At 36.0% G+C, this 24,305-nt stretch overlaps 1 protein-coding gene across 1 annotated transcript; it reads left to right on the plus strand.

The window, feature by feature from the left end:
- The first annotated feature begins 4,301 nt into the window (after positions 1–4,301).
- LOC104262185 (serine/threonine-protein phosphatase 4 regulatory subunit 1) lies at positions 4,302–24,289 on the plus strand. The gene is made up of 17 exons (XM_059827196.1): positions 4,302–4,376; positions 5,473–5,615; positions 6,144–6,290; positions 8,721–8,828; positions 9,985–10,050; positions 10,615–10,773; positions 11,299–11,492; positions 11,853–12,289; positions 14,163–14,395; positions 15,468–15,560; positions 16,085–16,270; positions 16,560–16,721; positions 17,354–17,454; positions 18,656–18,776; positions 19,480–19,614; positions 20,381–20,522; positions 21,519–24,289. Exons 1-17 carry the CDS (start codon positions 4,349–4,351, stop codon positions 21,671–21,673), a joined length of 2,610 nt encoding a protein of 869 aa, XP_059683179.1. The 5' UTR covers positions 4,302–4,348; the 3' UTR covers positions 21,674–24,289.
- Positions 24,290–24,305: the final 16 nt, after the last annotated feature.

Consider the following 24,305-nt stretch of genomic DNA (forward strand, 5'->3'; position numbering starts at 1 on the left):
AAAACTCTGACCAATAATTACATGAGTTTGTATTGCTTGAGAAAGTAGCTGTATATGTGGGATGGTTTCATTGGTGCTTTGGATGCTGGATTGACTTTTCTATTAAAAAAATGAAAACTGCTACTTGAATTTGTTTAAAATTTGTGAGAGACTCTATTTGTTTACTACAAAACCATTATTGTTTAATTGTACTTGAAGATGTGTAACAGGTGGATTTCTCCCCCTGCACCCCTTGATCTAGCATGAATAAGCTAATTTAGGAAGAAGGTGGTCTTCAGGAACACCAGGGGGAATGTTAGAATACAGGTGAGATCTGAAGTATTCCGTTGGAAAGATGTGCAGGGACATTACCTCTGCGGGTGTGGGGGGTGTCTTTCTGTGGGATTTTGTTAGTTGCTTCTCTTAGGTGTTGTTGCTCTCAGTCTTTGAGGTTATTGTATTTCAATGGTAGGTAGCAAAAAAAATGGTGTGTCGTTTGTATTTTAAGTTTTAGAAAGGAAAGTTTTTTGGATCTTTTGCAATGTAAGTGATGTATAAATGGTGAGATTAATTGTGTATGTAAGAGTTCTTGGTTTGTTTTATGTTTGTATTTTTGTGTGTTGCAAAAGTATCTTTAATGTTTCTCTTATACAGCTAAATTGTAACTGTGAGTTTTAAAGAATGAATGTAAAACTGTAATTAAAAAGCATCCTCCTTCCTTAATATAGTTATCTATTTGGGAAGACGGAAATCTAAAAAAATGTAGTAAGTGTTGGAGGATAGTACTTGAAATACATGTATTTAATATATAAGGATTTAAAATTTTGGTAATTCTGTAAGAAGTTGCTTAAAAAGAGGTACTAAAGGTTATTGGTTGCTGGAGTAAGTAAATGTAAGAAATTTGTAAGAGGTCATCACCTTAGATGATAAAAAGCATGTATGTGTTGAACAGGATTTAAGTGAGGAGGAAATCAGCTGATGCATTTCAATGTGCTTATGCTGATTTAAAGACCATTTTGCAGTGAGTTCCTCTAGGAGAAGAGCTGCAATAGTTGTTGCTGTAGTACATTATTTAAGAGTTCAAAATACTTTCTCTCTCTGCCCTAATTTAAAAAAACCCCAAAACCCAAACAAATGAAACACTTGATAGTGCTAATGAATGCTTAGCTATTTGGATTGATTGCATCTTCTTGAATTGCTCCCAGTTCCCTTTCCAATTTTCTTGTCTCTGTATTAAGAGGAAAAAAAACCTCAAAGCTAGTGTGTCATCTGAGTTGCATGTGCTGAGTGTGTAAAGTGCAAGCATGGAAATAAATGCAAACTTCCTGTAGTGTTCTGTTACGGATCTTGGCCTTGAACCAGGCGTGACCATCACTAGGAGTTAGGTGCTCGTTATCCATTAGTGTTCAGTCTTTGGCTGTTCTGCTGAGACTGTGAGTAATGGATTTGTTGGGTAAGTCGATTAAGAAGTTTGATGCTTGTAGGCAAAACTCTCTAGTTTGAGCCATGAAGTTAATAAAAATGTTCAGATAAAGAAAGTTCTGCCATAAGCAGTAATTAATAAGCTTTTTATGTGTGTCACTTAAAATTTGTGTAAAATAAAAGATAAGTTCCAGGATGAGCATGTAGATAAAGGGATGTGCATTTTAGAGCATTATTGAAATCTTATTTTATGATTTAAAAATACTCTTTGATTAAGTTCATTAATTTGACAATACAGTTACAATTATGGCATTGAAAGCTGTCTTTTATTTGCGTTACAGCAGAGTTCAGACATCCCATCTAGACTGACATATTGTTGTGCTAATCCAATGACTAGTCTAGCAAAGAATTCCTGATGCATTTCAGGAAAATCTCAGTGAAAGTAAACACTGGAACTGGATTTTTCACTTTCTTAACTAAATTGGTGAAATAGTGTTATGCACACTGAGGATCAAGTCCATTGAAACAAGCGGAGAGACTGGGGGATTCCTTTGAGTTTGGGGAAAAGCTGTAGTAAAATTACCTAAATTCATCGAGTACAATTTGAAACTTGTTTTTTGTAAGGTGAGATATTGGATCATCTGGAAAAATCATTAGCTTAATTATGCTCTTTGTACAATAAAGAAAATGTATTTTAAAGATTGTTTTTCCTTCTAAAAACCTCCTCGAGCTCATGAAATCATTGCAGTCTGCACTAGTATTTACTGGTTTGTATTGGCAAAAGTGGTTACTGATACTAGCTAATGATGTTGAATTGCATAGTTAAATCCTGTGACCCTGTAGTTGTTTCTTATAGGCTCTAAGCAGCTTTTGAGTCTAGGTCAAACTAAGGCATGGTGAACTCAAGTTCAGCTGTGAATACTGTTATGTTTATTCTTGTTTAAAGGTGGATAGATTTCAAGCTTGCGTGTTTGATATTGTTAGAGGGGAAAAATACGGAACGTTTGATTCACCTATGAGAGAACATTAGATAAGAAATACTAGTTCATTATTTTTCTGTAATTTACTTTCTAGTACTCTGGTATATTCTGAAACTTGTAAGTGCCTATGGCTTCTTTTTTACGGAAAAAAGAAAATTAAAATTCTTGAGAGAAGACAAAATGGATTCTGCCATGATTATTCCTTACTTATGTGTACTGAGTGTGTGGAAAAAATTTCAGGTATTTAACTTTTGATGCTGAGCATAAGCAGTTTGCTCTGTTTTCCCTCTGGTCTTAGAAGCACTGGTGTGTGCTTAGCTAATTTAAATGAATAATAGAACTACTCCAAGTAGTAAAATTAAGCATGTTGATCATCTGTACAAAATTAGTCCCAGGTGTAGTATTGTAGTCAAACTTAGAATTGAGATTTACTTTGTCATTTGAATTGGTAGGAATTCTGAAATATTTGAAGTGAACTGATGAGAGCCTTCATTTTTAAACTGTTTCTTAATTCAAAAACAAGTGGGCACTAGATAAAGTTAATGGCAAGTATATTGATTTTTTTAAGCCCTAATAATTCTTTCTTTGTATAACAGGTGGCTAGCATCAAAAATTAGCTAGTGAAAGAGTGTCTGATATGTGTGGCTTTTAAAATATATATTATAACTGCATAGATATAAGGATGGTCAGAGTTGGGTTTGGATATGGAGAGTTTGTTGCAACCTCAGAAAGAAATCAGTAATCCTACATATGCTGTATAACTTCCTGTGAGCTTTCAGTGATACAGTAGGTTTCTTTTGAAGCAGCAAATACTGGATGCTGCCTCTTCAGATACTATGCTTGGTGGGAAAGCTCGCCCTGGAGCATGTGGACAGATCAATCTTGGACAGATCTGTGCAATGTAAATTATACACACTTGTGCAGATAAATGTTTTGAACCTGACAGAACTCAAAAATATATAAAGAGCAGCCACTAGAAATAGTAATGACCAGTTAAATAGAAATAAGGGTGTCAGTACAATATGTAGTCATTATAAAAAGCCATGAATATTTATCCTGTGTTTCTGATCATGTAGCTGTGTGTACACTTGTAGTATCTGTGTATACATTTGAAATGTGAACATTTAGTCTAATACCACAGTTTTCTTCTGTTTGAATTCCATTGAACTTGTTGGTCAGAGCATATTGTCTGCAAGAACTGCAGAAATCAGAATTGCTGTAGTCTTTTAATTCAGCTGGGTTCATTGGAGACTCTGTGCTTTCTTAAACCAGTCTGCTTTTTATTTTTTTCCCTGAAGACCCAGGTATAACACTTCACTCCAAGTATGTTCAAATGATTTCTTCTTTAAATGAGCTGTATTTCTGAGAATGTTTTGGCTCACATTAAATAATTGTAGAGTTTTATATGCAAAATAGGAATTTTTCTGTAGCGAAAAAGCTGAGGCTTGGTGCCTCTTGGCAGTAGAGGATTTTTTTTAATACAAAAAATGATTTATAATGGGTATTAATGTAGTTTAGAGGCAAAGTTCATTAGGCTGGGTCTCAGATTAGAGAGTGCACCTGGTTTGTCCACTCAAATTGTGAAATAAAATGTGTTAAAAGCCAAGGATTTTAGGGCAGTTGAAATAAATTTCAAAGCTTGAATTTACAGGTCTATATGCAAGTGTTGCTCTTGACTTGATTAGGTACAACTTAAGATCTCTTTGTAACCTGTTTCCATTGATTTACTGATACTTTTATTTTGAAGAATAGCTCCAAAAAGAAATAGAGTTATTGGTATAGTGTATTTTACACTGTAACAGCTCTTGCTGACTCTTGGACTAATTTTAATTTTTTTTGGGTTACTCTTCTTGTCTTTCAAGTTGGGTTTGAAGATTATGGACCAGACTGTGATAGCATGAGGATAACGGCATTCTTGGATATTCCTGGTCAGGATAATTTAACTCCACTGGCTCGTCTAGAAAAATATGCCTTCAGTGATAACATATTTAACAGGTAAGGGTACAACGGCTACACTTGATGATAACCTGAGTCTGATAGCATTGTGGATGTTAAGGTGTCATAACTTCTGTTACCATTCTACTAAGCGCATGCCTAATATTATTTCTGTTTGAATAACTTTATGTAACATTTCTATAAAAAGAGTTTTTCATTCTTGGTTGGAGATTTCTCAACTCCATCTTTGGGGATGGAGTTTTGTTGGGACACGGAGAAACTGTTTAACTGATATGTCTGAGTGTTCAGAGAAGAACGTGATCTTTTTTAAGGTGCCCATTTACATTTGATAAGTTTCCCTTGCATCCCATCTGCAGGTCGTTGGCAGGATATTAAGGCAATTAATATGTTGTTCACTCCACAGACAAATTATTGCCAGAGGTCTTTTGGATGTCTTTCGAGATTTCAGTAATAATGAAGAAGACTTCCTGACTGTAATGGAAATAGTGGTCAGGCTCTCTGAAGATGCAGGTTTGAAAGTTGTTGGGGTTTTTGTGTTTTGTTTTTTGTGGTTTTTTTTTAATTTTAGTAACTTATTTTTACATAAGCTGCAATATAGAAGGCAATAAATTTTGATTTTGATAAGGCAATGAGTGAACTAAAGAAACGAAATAATCTAACAGCAATATCTGTCAGTGAAAACAAGATTAATTATTTTCTGGTTTTGGAGTATTTTGTGTGGTAGGTGTATAAATGAAAGCCTCTTACTAAGTATAAGGCCCAAAGTAATATTTTCAAGGAGTTCATTACATCTGAGTATGTGGTATATGTGGCACAGAACAGTTGGATGCTTTAATACTTCACGTGCATATGTTCATGGTGATTGGATTTTCTAGCTAGTGCTCTCATTTTATCTGATTTATTTGGGAACTGATACCAAGTCTCTGGACTGTGATGATGTATATAAGGCTGTTGTATTTTATTCAGCTTTCCTTTAAGAACAGGCAGTCTCAGTGGTGATATTTCTTATGTTTTGAGTCTTTTCATTTTCCTCTGTTGTGAAACATTAAGAAAAAAGTAGCATTTTTTTTGTTTAAATTACTTGATCTTAATTTTGTATTTACTGATGTAGTTTTGACTTTCTTTTTATTACTAGAACCAACTGTACGTACAGAGCTGATGGAACAAATACCTCCTATTGCCATTTTTTTGCAAGAAAGTCGACCAAAATTCCCAGCAGCATTTTTTGAATACCTTATGCCCATAGTCGTGAGATACCTCACAGATGTTAACAATCAGGTAGGAAAAACAGACTACATGAGTTGAATCGTTGGAAAATTCTGTGTGGTTCAGAATTTGAGGCATGAGGAAGAGATAACAGGAAAGTCCAAGTTGATTGATATCTAGCTTTTATGTAGTGCTTTGTGTTTATTGGTTTCAGCACATGTTTCTAGGGAGGTCTGAAAATTTTATATATATAAAAAATGTACATTTTTTTTTAAATACTTTACTTGGCAGATAATGGGAAACTTAGAGGATTTACCTAGCAGCATGTTGACACTGTTACAGGAGTCATGACTTACAAGCCCTGTCTTCTACTTCATCTTTTGGCTTTTCCTCAGAATTTGATGAAAAGGCATCTAATGATTATATTAAACTTCAGTATTTATTATTAATTCCTTCTGTTGTTAAAACTGAGAGGTTTTTTTCTGTTGTGTTTTTTTTCTTAACTCGTACCTGTCTGTTCATTGAAAACATACCTTTTGTGGTTCTCATACCAGTAAATGTTGTTTTTACAGTTATGTACTTCTTTGTTCCTATGAATAGGTTAGAAAGGCAGGTCAAGAAGCACTGCTTATACTGCTAGAACAAGATCTGGTTGCTCAGAATGACGTTGAAAATAAGGTGTGTCCAATTCTGTTAGACCTCTCTGCTCCTGACAGTGATGATGAGTACAAGGTAGAAGCCGTGAATGTAAGTGGAAGAAACCTTACATCTTTACATTTTTTTTCTTTTTCACTCGCTTTTGTTCTGTCTTTTAGCAGTGCTACTGTAAAGCTCTTTTAGAATGTAACAACTTTGTGTGAGATTTTCATGAGCATAAAACCCAGAAAATAAAAATTGTACTTGCATTCTTAGTGTCCTGAGAGCTTTACATTAGTCATTGAACTTAAACTTTCTATACCATTACTATTTCAGTTTGGTTTATTCCTTCTCTATTTGTTAGTCGTTCTTTTGTGAAGTGAGAAACCGCTGTTGTGATACAGTTGAAGCTTCAAGTGTGCTAAGCTGTTAAGCCTTGAATCTGTAGGTTTCTTAGTCATTTGTAGTGTTGAGCACCATTGAAACAATGGGAATTTTCAAAGAATTTGAACAGGGTCAGGACTTGATGCATCATACTGAGAGGTTAAAAATGATCTTAACTGAATTCAAGAAGAAAGCAGGGTTGTCCTGAGTACTGTTTTACTGAGTACTATATATTAATGCCTTTGGCTAAGTATAGAGGTACTTTGGGTAAGCTTTCTCTAGGTCCTGTACCTTTTGTATGATGAAGGAATCTGGGCTTCTGTGTCAATGAAGTGCTTGAGGAATCTTTTTGAAATAGTGCTTCTTGAGAATTGAGCTATACATTACAGTAATTGGGAACAAGAATGTTATTGTATGCTTAAAAATTTAAAGTATCAGATCTTCAAACTCAGAAGTTGTTTTCCCAAAATGATGAGGGGCTTTTTCCTATAGATGATTGATGATGTGTTGAGTACTTGAATTGAGTATTAACAAGAACTACCACTCCTTTTCATTTATTACAGTAATTAAGATGAGGTCCAGCAATAGTGCTGACATTAAATAGAATAACCAATCAAACCTTTTGCATTTATTCATTAACATATTTTATTTTTTTAGTTTAACATAACAAACCTTTAATTTTTATTCTGAATTTTTGAAAAGCTTGGTTTAAAGAGGCCATCTTTATACTTCAGGATGCTAAACGATTGTCAAAATGGTAGCCAAATAAATTTAAAATGCCATTGATTCTTGGCGGCCTTGTTTTAGTTCTTGTTAAGATCATTATCTTCTCCAATGGTTTCCTTACATTTGCTCTACCGGGTTTTACAGTAATGTTGTAAAAGTATGAATGATGACCTCATCTTAATTTTTAGCATTTTGAAAAAAACATTCTCTGTTCACTCTCAAGAAATCAGTTGACTCCACAGAAAAGTGCTGGTATGTAATTACATTTCAGCATGGATAACTGATATTTGACTTCTAAGATAGTTTTACCAGCTAGATTTTCCTCTTCCTTGTTTGGGAATTGGATATTGCTTAGGCATTCTTCCAGGGTGACATTTAAGTGCCAGATGCCTTTTAGGAGTTTGAAAATTTATAGGAAAGTCCTTGAATGGTGTCTTCCTTATTTCTTATTTAGCATTCTATTACAAAGGCAAACATTTCTAGGAATAAAGGTTATTTTTGTGGAGGTAGAAAGCATCAATAATTTTGGAAAGACAAAAATAAAGATGAGTACTGTTAATCTGACAGCACTTGTCTCTAAGCATTAAACTCCTGGTGCTGCAGGCAGAACAGTTGAGTAGAAAGGTGCATGGGAGCCCCCTCCTTTATACTGTTGCAAATATAAGAATTACAGCAAGTTATCCCAGAAAGTGGGAGCTGAAAGGAAATATGCAATCCAAAGCAGAAACATGGTTTGTAAGGGTAGTTGAAATTGACAGTTCCTCAGAGAAAGCTAAATTGCCAAGCATGTTACTAACTTTAATTATGCTTGATGTTAACTCCTAAAATTTGTGAGGATGATTCCTGTAAAGTGTGCATTAGCTCACATGTATAACTTGTTTGTCTTACTCTCCCTTTTCAATCTCCTGTTGTATGGCAAACTTTTATTTTATCATGTTGTCTGAGCTTGTAATGAGCTGGGGCTGTGCTTGTTTTTAAGTATCTGAACAGTCCTGTTAAAGCCAAGAGGCTTACTTGCATGCTTAAGCTTGAGATATTTCTAATATGCTTAAAGCTTGTGATTTTGTGTGCTGGCTAGTGCAATGGAACTTTTGTCTTATCCGTACAAATTATCAATGTATGCCACATTGTAAAACACCTTGAAAATGCATTTATTAATAAAAATCTGTTTAACCAGGTCTGTTTAACCAGACAATGAATTATGTGCGGAAATGTTATGTTCAGGCACAGTGGTGTAGAATGATTTTAAATAAAAACTGTATTTGTGCTTCACATAAAACAGGCGTATGAAAATACGAATAATATATAGCAGTTAATTCTATTTGATAGTAGTTGCTGTCTTGCTCTCGGAAGTAATGTTTAGGAAGAATATTTGGCCGTGCTTACAAGCTTTATAATTTTCCTTTCCTTACACATATGCCCTTCCTGTAGATAATCTGTAAAATGGCTTCTATGTTGAGCAGAACAACAGTTGAGCACATGCTGCTTCCTCGTTTCTGTGAACTGTGCAGTGATGGGAAATTGTTTCAAGTCCGAAAGGTTGGTATGTTTTCAACCTTAAACCACTTAAAAATGGATTTGTATGTTGCTGTTCAAATGCCTTCCTGAATAATTTAGTCATAACTTTAGCTAATGAAATTTGAAAGAGCCTGAAAGAGCATTTTTAATTTTTTGACGTGTTTATAGTTTCTGTAGTTCAGTAAAGAAATGGAAAACAGTCCTTGGTGAATAGCTTTGGTGTAGCAGTTAAACTGATCTTGCACATTTAATAGTTTTGCATAGTCTTTTTTTAAGCCACCGTGCTTGGTTATAGGATGCAAGCAAGTTACCTGATCTCTGTCATCTTATTTCAAGGCCAGAAATTCAAAAGTAATCAATATTTGAGATGTCCTTCCTTTTATAATTAATAAATAAATAAATCTGGTATTATTGAAAGGAGAAATCCCAAAAGTGTAAGACTTATTTTAATTCATGGTCGAGTACAAGAGGAAACTTGTAGCATAAAAAGTCTTAAAATATTTGAGTAGACTTAAGGGTCATGCAGAGCTTCAGCTTGGTCCTTAACATAAGCTGCACTTGTTGGAATTTGAGCTGCATTAGAGCCTTCTAAATAAGCATATAGAATGAATAAATTGTATGTTAACACAGTCCTATCTTAAGTGATTTCAGATTTTGGCAAAATCTTTTTCCAACATGAGGGAATGTCCCTCTTGGATTAATTATAGCATTTGTAATGTACTGTAAATGGCACTAACTTGAGACCTTGATTAAACTTTGCTTCAGCAAAGTACTTAAGCCAGTCTCAGCCATTGCAAAGATAGTTCTGTCAGGACACCTAAGTCCTGACCCTTGTATCATATTTTAGTCTGCTTTGGTTTTGACAGCTGCTGTTCCAAGTAATTTAAACTTTAAAGGCGGCTTATTGTCCTTTTTAGTGATTACTGAAGTAGATTATGCTTTTCATGCAGAAGCCTTTATTACTATTGATTTCAAAGGCATGTGGCTTATGGAAGCTTGCTCTAATGAGTCTTTTTTAGGGATGAGTTAATATTACAGGATGTAGTTACATGGCTGAAATTTGAATAGTCAAACGTGCAGTTGTTACATGGGATAAATAACGCATGGTGAAATTGATAATAAAACTAATGCACTTGAAAGAGTCAGAATGTTATTCATGATGTTTTTTATTTCTTAGATTTGTGCAGCTAATTTTGGTGACATTTGTAATGCAGTTGGGCAAGAAGCCACAGAAAGACTGCTGGTATGTAAAGATCAATCAATTTACAAGACTTGTATTTCTCAGTTCAAAAGGTTTAATCATGAGTTCTTTTATTATCTTCTCTGTAAATTAATCAGTGTGCATGCACTTTTTTAAATTGATTTGGCTAAGGCTTTGGCTGCAGTTATATAGCAAAACTGTGAATGAATAGAAATGCGAAGTTCTTGTTTTGCAAAACACTTTAAAAAATGTAATTGACAGCATATATATACACACACACTTCAGAATTACTGACTCTTCCTGAACTAGATGATCAGTCAAGTTACAATTTCAGGAAAAATAGGCTATTAATAATTCTTTCTATTATTTCCTAGTGCATATAGTTATACATAAAATCCTAATGAAGTAAATGGGAGACAGATAGTTTTTTCCAGTTTCTTCAATGAACATATGTTTGTAACCTGTCCCCGTTTCTTTTATCCTTCATTTCTTTTATTCTCTCTTGAGTTATCATTGTCTCCAGTTTCCAGACAAATACCTTGACAGTAAGTTGCTGCAGTCTTTGTTTAGTCTTTAATTAGTCTTGGTTTTGCTTATTTTTGGCAGATTCCCAAGTTCTTTGAACTCTGTTCTGATAGTGTTTGGGGAATGAGAAAAGCTTGTGCTGAATGCTTTATGGCAGTGTCTTATACTACATCCCCAGAAGTTCGCAGAAGCAAACTATCCCCACTGTTCATCAGTCTTATTAGTGACACTTGCAGATGGGTAAGTAACTCACTCTGTAATTGATGCATATTCCCAGGCAGATCATACACAAATAATGGGCAAGTCAGAAGTGTGCTGTGAAAGTTCTGTAAACTGAATTCTCTGAGATTAGACTCTAATCTACTAAATCTAATCCCCTCTGATAGTATAGCATCTTATTTTTCCTCTCTCTCTTACTACTTAGAATTTCTGTCAACAGTTTTTTTTCTAAGTGTAAACACTCTTCTGAGAATAGGTTGCTTGTGTTAAAGGTATTAGTTGAAGTAGACAGTGACGTCCTTCAAACTTAAAACTTTTAAAAAAATTTCCTTACTATGATTGTAGATACGTGCTTAATACCCTAACACCGTTTGCTTAGGTATCGCTTACTTGGTAATAGATAATTGGTTATATTTGGTATTAAATGAAGCTGTTATAGTAAGAACCAATTGGTTCTTGCTAGAAAATTGAACAAAATTTTTATTTTTCAGCATTAACTCTGTAGGAGTTGCATGAATTCTGACTGTTGTCTTTATACTATCACAGGTTCGTCAGGCTGCTTTCCAGTCTCTTGGCCCATTTATCTCTACCTTTGCAAACCCTTCAAGTGCTGGTCTTTACATTCGAGAAGATGGGACACTGAGTATCCGACCATCAACACAAGATGTGAATTCCAATTCCTGCCAGCCAAGCAACAACATAACTTTAATGTCCTCCAATACAAATGCTACATTGTCCAGGTAAAATCATGGGAAAGATGTTGTGTAGTGGAAGGGGGAAGAGAAAAGATAATTCTTCTACTTGCTCTTCAGGGCTAAAAATCTCAACTTGAGAGTATAGTTCCAGAAAAGGTATAAAGAGTGAGGTCACGCGTGTGTCTATTTGAGGGAAGCCACATTATGAAAAATTCACTTTGATGGCTTCACAGGATGGTAAAGGGAAAACTGGTGAAGTAAAGCATAGTGGTAACATAAATTCTGTCTTTCTGCAGAGAAAATAAGCTTCTGTAGTTGATGCTGTCTTTTATGAAGTATTTAACTGAAAAGTATTGTTACAGAGTAGTTTAAGTTTTATTTGGATAACTGTGTGTCTGTTACCAGTTCAGAACAACCAATGGAAATCAAACCAGAATCATCAACTGAGGAGACTTCAGCTGAAGTTAATACAAAGCTCTCACTTGAAAGCCTAAATAAAGATACACGGGAAGAAAGTTCAGATTATTGTACCAGTCCTGGAGAAGACGTGTCTCGATTGTCTCAGGGTGACAAAGTTGCTGCTGGTGTCATAGAAGTCACTAAGGACAGCAGTTTTCCTGGAACGAGCTCAAGGCTACAGTCTGCTGAGGACGTATTTAATACTTTTCTATACTGGCGCCCTCCTCTGCCTGATATAAGTCAGGATCTGGAGCTGCTTCAGTTCAAGACTGAAAAGCACAAAGATAGCTGCTCTGTGCCATGTAATAACTGTGTTGCTAGTAGTGAAATAAAAAAAGTTCTAGAAAGCTTACAGGAGCACATAGATGATCCAGATGTTCAAGGTGAGACTCTGTAACAGTAAAATCATGTTTTCTCTGAGCAGGTTTTCTCTTGGCCTTTACAAAACCCTTGACTGCGTTTTAATTGGCTTGGTATTCATAAGGTGATGAGACTTCATTGAGTAGTAAATTATAGTAGAAAGTTATGCAACAGCCTTTTTCACAAGACCGGAGTTATTTCTAGAGCAGCTGGGGAAGTGTTTCTAGCTCCTGTTCGCATGAGAAATAAATTGGATCTAATTACAAAAGGGAAAAGAGCTTGTTGAAATTCGTTAAAACTGTCTTTAAGTACTGTAACTAAGTAATGTGGTTTTAGGGACAGAGCTACCTGTTACAAGCTGAATACGTCTAATATTTGGTTGAGTAAGAATGGCCCTAATCTCAAGTCATCTTTCCTTAGCCTTTCCATACAAGCTCATTGATGAACATACTGAAGTATTGATAGCCTGACAGTGGGATGCATATGTGTTTCCTGGGCCAACTCCCTCTTGACAAGCCTCTCTTCCATAGTCAACTTAGTTTTTTGTTCCACTAAGACTCTTGAGTACTCTCTAGTGAATTAACAGTTTTCATCTGCCTGTTTATTCATCCCTTCTCTGCGTGCAAAGTCACATCTGCAGGAACTGCAGCATCATTTGGATTCCTTGCTGTAGTAGCAGTGAGTAGTAAGCCGACTGGCAGTGTGGCATATTTAGATGACTCCCTATGGCTATTCAGAAGGGTACCAGGAAAATAAAAAATTCTTCACGTGTGAGAGGCAAAGGATCAGAAAGAAAGGTAAAGATTTAAAAGAGGAAGAGGTGAAAAAATTAGGATTTAAAGCAGTAAAGGAAAAAGTGGAAATTGAAATGAACAAATGAAAGAAGAAAGTGTAAATGAGTTTCAGAAGGAAGGGGCAGATAGTAAAAGCAAAAGGAAAAGAAAAAAAAATTATGCAGAACTAAGACAAATGGAGAGATGTTAGCTTGACAGCTATACAGTGAGAAATGAGGGGTGTGGAGAGGCATGGGAGAAAACAAGAAGGCTTCCACACCACACCCCCCCTTTATTATGACTTTAGCTGAACAGCCTTGCTTCCTTTCTCAGAGTAAGGAGATGTGCATGTTAGTTTCTGTTTTCCCTCCTGCTCTAACTGCTAAGCCACTCATAAATATGCCTGTGATACATTCTTCTGCCTTTTTAAGTTGCCTGTTCTCCTTATTTCCAAAGTATGTTGGTATTCTTCACCTTTAAAGTATGCTCTGATGTTTCATCTTAAGACAGTACTTGCTGTAGGCTTGTGCAGATGTAGCTATCTCAAAGTTTCTGCATTCTGAATTCTTAGTAACTTAGTTCCTAGCAGCAATGTATCATAATGTGCAAATACAGTTTATCCTAACTTTATTGGTGATAAAGGTTGGTAAACCTGACCTTTTCTTTCCTGTCTACTGCAAAATGGTTCAGAGATGATTTGACTAATTCCCTCCTCTGGATAAAGTTTTTCTCAGAAATGTTTTAAATGTGTATTGATGCCTTTTCCAAGCAGTTGGATCAATTAAAGAATATAACAAAAGAATTTGTATTAAAATGTATGAAGAATGGGAGGTGAGCCAGTATGCTGTGATACCTCATTACAGGGGATTATTAGAAGTATCTTTCAGTGGTAGAAATTGGTGGAATGCTTCTGCTGAAAATGTTAATACATCCAAATCATTGCTTTTAATTTGTGATGGTTTTGTGGAAGAGTAATGGGCCTTTCCTTTCAAAGAACAAATGTTTTGCTAATATACCATTTCTGTGCAGCTCAGACTGGGCTTTTTTTCAGATTAACTAATTACAAGTTCAATGCTTTTAAGTGTAGAAGGGAGACTAAGTAGGCATCTTTTCCTTTATACAGCTCAGGTCCAAGTGTTGTCTGCTGCTCTCAAAGCTGCTCAGTTTGATTCTGTTGGTGACTATGAGACCAAGAAAATGGAAGAAAGCAGTGGCAAACTTCAGAACAAAACTATTTCAGACGAAACAGCTGTTTCAGATGCTACCTGTGGCCAGGTGGAGGAGGACACTCCTTCATCCCCTGCCTCCCAGGATAACATCAGTGACCAGTCTACCACCCGTATACTGAAAAGCACAGTAAGTATGCATTGTGCTCCACGTCTGACACGAATTCTTACCAGCTCAGGTAGTGTGTGTGTTCATGTAGTCCCTGGCATAATTGACCCACTTCTGATCTAAAGCCTTTGGACATTACTACACCATAACTATCATATACTATGTATTTTAATTAAAAAAGAGAAATAATAGCCCTCAATAGTTTTTGTTTGCCCACAAATTGCCTAAGAGTTAAAGTTTTGCAGCAGCCTTGTAGTTTTTTTCAGATGAAATGTACAAAGTACAGTTTCACCTCTTCCTGTAATGAATCTAAAATTAGTCTTTTATCTCCAGACAGGAAGCTGAATCAGGTGGTGACACATACACGATCCCTAGTTACTATTTCTTGATTATAATGTACAGATAGGAGTGAAAAGAATTGTTTGCTCAGTATTTAATGTTGTTGGAGCTAATTGGGAAATATGAAGAAAAACTCTCCTTGTCTATGAAAAAAAATTGCACGCAAAACCTGTATGAACAAAAATGTAAAATACTGTGTGAACTTTTGAACTTTGTATGTTTTTGGTCTTTTAAAGCTTTTAATTCATTTGAGGGTGTTTTATGGTATTTGGGGAGAGGGTGTATGCTTCATAATTTGAGAGGCTTGGGAGTTTCCAGCAGTATGTTCTAAAATGAGTAAAGCTCATGAGTAAAGGTATTGACTGACTTGGAGCAACTGCTAAGCTGTCTTGTTTAATATAATTTAAGTTCATACTTTAAGAGTATAGTAAAAGTAACCATCCAAAACCTGTATGAATATTGGGTTTATTGTTTTAAATTAGATTGCTTTTTTTAAAGTAGTAAATCTGACTACTGTTCCCCTTGTTGCTGCTATGGTCTTAATAGTGTTTGCCTTAGTGTACAACTCAGTTGTCTTTTTGTACTTGAATAAACACATCGAATAAGGCTTTGCCTGTAAAGGTAAAAGGTAAAGGTTTTGTCTGTAAAAGGCTATTCTGTATCTGAATTGCATTGTTCTGTAGTGTGATGCTTTGAAATATCCCAAACAGCAGTAAGTCTAATTCATTTCATTAGCTAGTATGTCCTTTTACAGGACTCAGAGGAACAACACAGAGGAACCAGTGTATTTTTAAAGAAAGAGCAAGAAAATAATCCACCATTTGAAGATGACAAGTCAAAATTACAGGTGATTAAAATAGCATCTAACTACTTTAGTGGAGTACTGGATACAGTTCATCTTATCCTTAATACAGTGATAGCTTTTGCAATTGATCAGTTGCAGAATGTGAAGAAATGCTCTGGGCATTTGAGGAGAACCCTATTTTTAAATTGGAAAGCTAGAAAAATTTTGTGGTTTTGGTGCCTTAGAGGCTATCTATGCAACCAAGGTAGGCACCGACTAGACTGTTTTGTCACTGGATTTACTGTTTCTCTTCAGGAAAAAAGAAATTTTCAGTTTGGTTTGATGCAACATGTTGATAAAATAGTACTTACTGTTCATTGCTGACTGCTCTGTCCTAATGACAGGACAAATAACTATAGGGGTCATTTACACTTTGTAAAGCTAGCCCACAAAAGGGGCGTCTTGCCACTGTTAGTGTTTTGCTGCTAGCTGGTTGGTAGCAAGAGAATACTCTAGCACAACAGGTGTGTTTTCTTTCTGATCTTAAATTTAAGTGCATGTTGCTGATGTGCTGTCTCTATCTATAGGATATCATACCTCAACCTTTATTAGACCAGTACTTGTCAATGACTGACCCGGCTCGAGCCCAGACTGTTGATACTGAAATAGCCAAACACTGTGCATATAGTCTTCCTGGGGTGGCCTTAACGCTGGGCAGGCAGAACTGGCACTGCCTGAAAGATACATACGAGACGCTGGCCTCAGATGTACAGGTAAAAAAAAAAATTTTTAATGATAAATCAGAATTTTGAGTAGCTTTTCTGTTCGGTTTGTTGTACTGAAGTTATAACATTGTATACTTTCCTATAAGGGATTAAATGTGCACTAAAAACATAAGTCTGATTTAAATCTAGAATTTTCGTAAATACGATTAACGTTTTCTACTGTTGTTTGCCTAGCCCTGTTTCTTCTGCTCTCTCAATCCTCACATAGGTGTAATTCAAAAGCTTCTTTATTTTAGTTACGGTGCCTAATCTAGTTCACTTCTTAAACTGTTTGCAGTGGAAGGTACGTCGGACGCTAGCTTTCTCCATACATGAACTAGCAGTTATTCTGGGAGATCAGCTAACAGCTGCTGATCTGGTGCCAATTTTCAATGGATTCTTGAAAGATCTGGATGAAGTGCGTATTGGTGTCCTTAAACACCTGTATGACTTTCTAAAGGTAGGATGTGTAACTTAATTTCTCAAGGTAAAATTTTTTCTGACTTCCAATTGTATTAAGAGAGTTTTTAATGAGATGTGCAGGTATCAGTACCTAGTTACATGTTTCATTTTGTGCGATACTGCCATTTTGTGTGTGTGTGTGTCTTGGTGCTTTTTTAAGGTCCCTCACTTCTGTCTCATATCCCAACAAAATATCACAACTAAAACCCTTTGTAAATGTGGTTGTAAATCCTCCTAGCTGTTGTAAAGCAATTAGTATTTTGTGCAGTCCAGCTGGGAAGTTGGACCATTAGCGATTTGTGTTTGGTGTTGGGAGAGAAGAGAACAGATCCTGGTGGGCTGCTGCATAATAAAGACAAATCCTTAGTTTTTGTTTGCTCAGTCTTATGTCCAGAGATGGTGCTTTGAACAGGTATCCTTGCAGAAGTGATGACTTAAATGTACTTTTTCGGATGTCAGTCTTGTGTGTCCAGGCACTCGGCAGGTTGTGCACAATTTTTAGTAAGCATCTTGTAAATGATCACTTGCTTTCAAGTAGGAAAATGCACTTAAGTATGAATAGAGTAATACACCAGAGAACTGCAAGTACTGAATTCTATCAGTTTTATACTAGTAATGTTTTTTCCTTAGTTACTTCATGCAGACAAAAGGCGAGAGTATCTTTACCAACTTCAAGAATTTGTGGTGACTGATAACAGCAGGAACTGGAGGTTTCGTTACGAGCTGGCAGAGTATGTAATTTTGTTAACTTCTGATTTTTCAATCTACGTTACTAACTTGGAAATAGATAATTGCATTCAGAAGTTAGCACACCCTAATTAGGAGCTAAAAGATTACAACCATTTTTTATTAAGGAACTGAACTTAAAAGCTACTGGCTGTTGGGGTTGGTTTGGGTTTTTTGGGGTTTTTGGGCGGGTTTTTTGGCAAGTTGTGTTGTAATCAAGCATGACTGAAACTTAAATGTCTGTGATTATACAAAAATGGCGATTTGGTTCACTTGCGGTTTATGAAATATGACAATCTGATGGATACTATTCAGTGACATTTCAGATTTTATTCAGTTCTGGACTGCCTTGTAAAAATGAGTGAAATGTATGTGCAAAGTCATTTTTCTAATGTGTGAAATGTATGTGCAAAGTCATTTTTCTAATGTGTATGAAAGAAAAAACAGTTCTTAAAGTAGTTTATTCATTTGGTATTTACATGTGACTGGGTCTGTAATGGAGACAGTAACATCCCACAATTCTTTTTCTGCAAGCCCTGTTGATACTTGAAGCACCCAAAGAATGTTCCATAGGCATAGCTTGCAGTTAAAATCTGACCTTCACATTTATCTCATTGTTTTGTTTGGGCTATTGAGGTTTTATTCTCCCTCTGTAGTTTGGCACAACAAACTAAATCTCACTCCTGTGCAAGAGTGTTGTACAGTGGTTCCCTGACATCTAGTGGAGAGCTGTTGGTTTGTGCACAGCTGCTGGTAACTTGCTGGCAGTGGTGTGGCTAGAGTGAGTTCTGTGCAGTTCTGAGATAGAAACCATTTTCTGAAATCCAGATTTCTACACGGAAGTAAATCAATCACTTTTACTTCGGAAGAATGTACAGGATATTGGTCTGATGTTGCAAAGGAACTTCTTGTTGTACTTCTGTTTGTAGCTTTTGTTATTATTTGGGATAGTGTTGATTCATTGGTACATCTAGTTTAGATAAAAGTTTCTCTTGCACTCCTTGATGGATTAAAGCATGTACCTCTTATATGTGTATGTGTATGCACCTTTATAAAGTAAAGAGAAGAACAAACTGTTCAAGTGCTTTGTAACAACCGTGGTATTTTTGAGGCTCCAAATGATCCTTCCTTATATTTAACAGATGGTACAATTGGAGCAGGTTAGTGTTGCACTTGCTAGAGTTAATCACTTTCTTTGTGTTTCAGGCAGCTGATCCTGATACTGGAACTCTACAATCCCAATGATGTCTATGACTACTTAAGACATATTGCACTAACTCTCTGCTCCGATAAAGTTTCAGAAGTTCGGTGGATCTCCTTCAAACTGGTAGGGGATTTAGTTCACTTCCTGGCAGCAGAGGAGGAAAATGATCTTTGAGAGGGATACCTGAAATTACTTGGTTTTCTTTCAGACAAGTAGGGTGAACACAGACATGTTTTGATAAACATGGTAAACAATATGGAAAAAAGTGAAATGAAAACTTTATAAAATATTTTGAGTTGTCAGACTTCCACAGATAGTAAAATCTTTCTCTGTTGTTTGTATGTGAATGATAAATGTGTTTTCAACTGGATGAAAACCAGGATATAGAAGATTTGGGAGACCTTCCCCCAGTTCTGGGAGGAAAAAAAAAAATAAAAATCACTGATCTTTCCTTAAAGTTGATTTAATTTGTTACAAACTTCATGATAATGCCATCGTCCCATAGATGTCCTGAATGAGTAGAAAGATGCCTTCACTTTCTTCTTTTTCTTCATGGCACCATGGAAAGGGGCATTAATGGTTGTTTTAATTTCTTTCAGTGTTTTTTGTTTGACCTGAACAAACAGCTTTTTTTAAGCTCATGCTTTCTTTTCTCCAAAAAAAGCACAGTAACTTAATAAATTCTGCAAGCACAGCTGATCACACTGAATACAGGTTTTGGTGTCCCTTTGTAGGATTCAAATGAAATTACGCTTTTTTAACTTTAAGGGCTACAAGTTAAGTTGCATCTCTTCCTTTTCCCCTTTCCCCTTCCTTTGCTTCACAGGTTGTAGCAATACTACAGAAGTTCTATGCAAACAATGCAAATGCACTGGGATTAAATTTCATTAATGAACTTGTAGTGCGGTTTCGTCACTGCTCCAAGTGGGTTGGAAGACAAGCTTTTGCCTTCATTTGTCAGGTTGGAGTGTTCGCTCTCTGTTGTTTCTATGTGTACTTTTAATTTGGAGCCAGCTTGAGGCTTTCCAGCAATGTGGGCAGAACTGAAATTTGGACTCCAGAATTTTTTTCATTCTCTGGGTTCTGTGATTCTGTGGGTTGGCAAAAGACAGTGGCAGAGTTGGTCTGGTCTCAGTTAGTAGCATACGGCTATCCAGTTTCGAAGCTGTGGCCCTTGTTTTGTTTTGTGCCTCCGGCTGAAATAGCCAATCCTGGTACATTCTGGTATCCCAGTAGCAAAGTCAAGAATTAAGTCCTAAACTGAGATGCGTTTTGTAGTACTTGAGCCTTTATACTAGCATGTCACAAGAGCTGTTCAAACTACCAATGGGTGCTAGATGCCAGGAACTGTTTCCCTCTTTGTTTCCGCTTACCTACTCGCCTCCAAACCAAAAATGCTTACTTCCCTAGCAGTGAGGAGCAAGGGTTGAATATTGAAAGGCAAAAGGATGATGAGAGGCAAGAGAGCAGTATTTTCTAAAATATAGTTGAAAGAAAGTTATCTGCTCTTGTTGGGTCATCTTCAGATGAACTTTAGAATGGTAAGAGTTGTTTTCATACCAGTATTTTGAAGGCTGTACTTATTTCGCCAGCATAGGGTGTATTTGTTCAGGGTTAAGCAGTGACTTTTTTTAATAGGCCAAATTAAGGGTGAGATGGAGAGGAATGGCAAATAGTGTATTTTTAACATAAATCTTGCTTTCTCATGTTCTGTGTTTGTCCTGTAGGCCGTAGTAGAAGAAGAATGTATGCCTGTCGACCAGTTCGTGGAACACTTACTCCCCAGTCTTTTAAGTCTTGCTTCAGATCCTGTGCCAAACGTAAGGGTTCTGCTCGCCAAGGCTCTAAGGCAGACGTTACTGGAGAAAGGTGTGGTCATTAATTTCCTTTGAAAGACCAAAGTCTCGTGAATGCTGTCTTTCCTCTGCCAGTGCAGTTGTTTATAAATTTGCTTAACTGGTAAAGGGCTGTTTGGTTCTGTTTACACTGAAAGCAGAATTACACACTGTAGTCTGGGATACGGCATTTAAATTCAGATGTAGGAATATAGACTTAGGAACGTGTGCTGTAGTGGCTTTTCGGTCTTAGAAGGTTTGATCATCGTCCCTGAAGGGCCTGAACCTGGCGTCGACGGTCTGACAAATGTCCTATTTCGTCCGCTAGAGGGCAGTTGCGTCATTGTTTGTAGCGGGAAGTGGTGCAGTCGGGGGGTGCTGCTGCAGGCGGTTATTCTCCGTATGTGTATGGCAAACACGTTTTTCTTAAACACCACATTAGATTCTTTTGATCTATTTCAAACCTTTGTTAACGAAGTAGTCGTCTTTGGGGTCCTTCAGACGCAGCGGTAAACCTTTTTTTGAAATGGTTTGCTTTGTCATTTTAGTCTTAAGCTAACAGTTGTACTAGAAAAGAATGTCATTTTGTGTGCTGCTGCAGTTTCCTGTATTACAATTCCTTAAAAACAAAAAACATCAGCTGATCTGTGGTTATTCAAAGGAAGATGCACAGAATCTCCTTTCCTATCTTTTTTTTTTCCCAGAATAAAGCATGGAGAATGTTTTGTAATGCATTGTACAGTGGCAGCTTTCTAAGCTTGCCTTTATTTGTTGATACATTTCTATTTAGGGCTCAACAAAAAGTATTTATCATAGAAATACTTAAGTACCTTTATAAGGTGGGTTAGAAGCAGCATATTTCTCTTTCTCTGTCAGCTTCCTTAGCTTGCTGTAGTTTCTCTAAGGAGCCTATAAATCAGATGAGCTACCCCAGATGTTTTTGGCATCCTCAGTATTTCTGCACTACTCATACCCTAAGACTTATTCTTTTGTCTTTGACTAAAATTGTCTTTTTCTCCCCTTATTCTAGCTTATTTTAAAAGTGTTGGCAATCCTCATCTAGAAGCTGCAGAAGAGACCATTCTAGCCCTGCAATCTGACAGAGATCAAGATGTGTCCTTCTTTGCCACCATAAAACTAAAACAGGGTAACATGGACAGTACTACCATTGAAAAACAAAACTAACGCATTCTTCTGCAGTAAAAGCTGAACATCAAAATGGTTATTCACCTTATGTTTGCTGTTGGTATGAATAATGGGGACAAATAAGAAGATTTTTGTTATCTACTTGAGCTCGAAGGAGTCTATTGAGAAATGTTACGATGTTTCATGACCACGCTTCATCTACAGCTGTGTATTTGTCTGATCTGCATGAGTAATTCCCTTTGGTTTTTTCTTTGTAAATGTGGGTGATAACTCTGATCTCGCCTGCAGTTAAGTATTGTATGTGAAGTTTTACACCATACTCAGTGTTTCAGTGTAATTGGAATTCATATTTCATTTTTTAACAAAACATTTCCAGTAGTAGAGTAGTCTGCTACAGCTTAAAACTGTTTCTAGATCTTAAAACTTACATGAAGATATTCTTTTCTCACTTTTATTGTAGTTTTTGTATTGTTTAGAGTATTGCATTTTAACAGGGCGAAAAAAGTGTATATATGTGAATAGTTTTGAATTTTAACAAACGATGAAGAACTTAATTCTGTATCTGTGGAAAAAAGCTCAAATAATTTCATTTTATAAAGTAGTTACTCAGCTAGAATTAAGGCATGGTTCATTTTTACCCAATCTAATGTGATATTTTTCAAAGCACAGAGAGCTCAAGATTCTTTGTATATTGTGACTTTTCTATTAATTTGTTATTTCTGAGCTATACCATTACAGGTGTTAACATGTCTGTTTTCGTTACTGCTGGCTCTGGTAGTGGTAGGTAGACTGTAAATTTGCCAAACTGAAAATTACTCGTTCGGCCCTAGCAAAGTTCACTTCATGTAAGGGATTCAGTTCCTGCAACACAGGCTGTGTCTGTAGAAGGGTATTACAGAATTTTACAGACTTACTTTTTTGTTTGTTTGTTTTAGATACACACCTCATTTAAAAAACACTTTTTAGCTGGTCCAACATTCAAATCCCAAACAGCCTGCTGCTTTGTTCCTAAGAAATGAAGGACCTCTAAATTCTCAAAAAAACCCAAATAATAAATGTTCAGGGGAAAGGTGGTAACACAGTTTGCTCTATAACTTCTGTTGATTGTATGGTAAGGTTTGGGGCAAACAACAAATGAAGGTTACTGAGATCCTTAAGCATAAGTAGAATATCTTCGGTGCATTTAAACAGGTGTTTCGGAAGGCAGAAAGAAAGAATATACAGAGAGAACACAGGTCTGTTAATAAAATTGGATAGCTTCCGACCAGTTTGAAAAATTATAAAGCTAATATTTTTAACTAGTCTTGTATTATAATGTGTACAGTATTTGTAATAAATTGTTTTCTTGTGAGATCACAAAATGCTTTTTGGAAGTTGCAGGCAGAAATATACCACTGCTGTTACAGCAAACAGTGTAAACTCTGCAATGTTCTACATTTAATTTTTTACAATTTTTTTATAATTTAAAACAAATGCTTCTTCAGTACAGACTTTTTATGATTGCAGTTTCTTAACAAAAAGACCCCTCAAGTTAATTTTTTCTAGTTCTAATATCTTTTTCTAATGCTGGCATTATACTGGTATTTTCTAACAGTTCAGATTTTCTAAGGCCTTTCTGACAAGGTTTTACTTCTGTTTTTTATTATCAGTTCATTAAATTTCTCAGCACTGAACAAATTTTTTTAAGTGTGTGTATATGTAAGTATGTTTGAAATGTACTGTATATAAATTAAATACTTTGAACATTAACCCAACCCAGGTTTTTGTTTGTCAGATTATCTTAAATAGTTACCTTTACTTGCAATAATCCACTGGAAAACACAAGCTTCCATATGTTTTAGCATGTTTGGTTAGTGTTCACTAAGATTTTTTTAATTAGGACATGTGTAAACAGTAAGCCACCAGCTATAAAAGTTTACTAAAAGGCTAAACAAAGTTCTTGAGTTTTAACAATATTTTGGTACCTCTCTGGCTGCAGAAATCATGTCTGTTTTAAATGACATGATTTCAGTAGATCGTTTGAAAACTTTTGTTAGAACTCTACAGTTGCATGCACTAATGGGGGACATCGTAGTTTTGGGGTGGGGTTTTTTTTGTAGTCAATGTGCAGGTCTATAAAACAGATGTACCCTCTACAAGGTTTGTCTTTTTTGTTTTAGTTTTAAACTAGAAATGATTTCAGCATGACTAAAGACCGCACTTTACGTCTTGTACTAGACAAATGTATGCAATGATGAGTAAAGCGGTGTGTTCACGTACAATTCTCTGGGTTGTTTAAATTATGCAAGAAGATGTATTTTAAAAGCCACATGGAGCAAAGTTGGGTAGTTGATCCACTTGCACAACAGCAGTAAGAATATCACTTTTAAAACCTTTCTAGCTAAGGAACATGAAAATAACGTTAGTGGGTGCAATATTGCTTGGATACTGTAGGAAATTATCAAGCACTTGTAATCCAAAGCATGTTAGTCATGTTGCTTAGAATTCAGACTTGCTGGTACCTCGTGTGTGACATACATTGGCACCAGTCGGGGTGCTGCCCCAGTGGCGGTTCTGTCTGCACACAGTGTTGTTTAGAACCCGATTAAGGGGGGGACACTCTGGAAGTGTCATTCATTTGTCAGAATAGAGGATCTATGTAACTTTCTATTTGTATTTATCTCAATAAATC

This window comes from Gavia stellata, chromosome 20 (assembly GCF_030936135.1).
Source record: "Gavia stellata isolate bGavSte3 chromosome 20, bGavSte3.hap2, whole genome shotgun sequence".
In the NCBI taxonomy this organism is placed as follows: domain Eukaryota; kingdom Metazoa; phylum Chordata; class Aves; order Gaviiformes; family Gaviidae; genus Gavia; species Gavia stellata.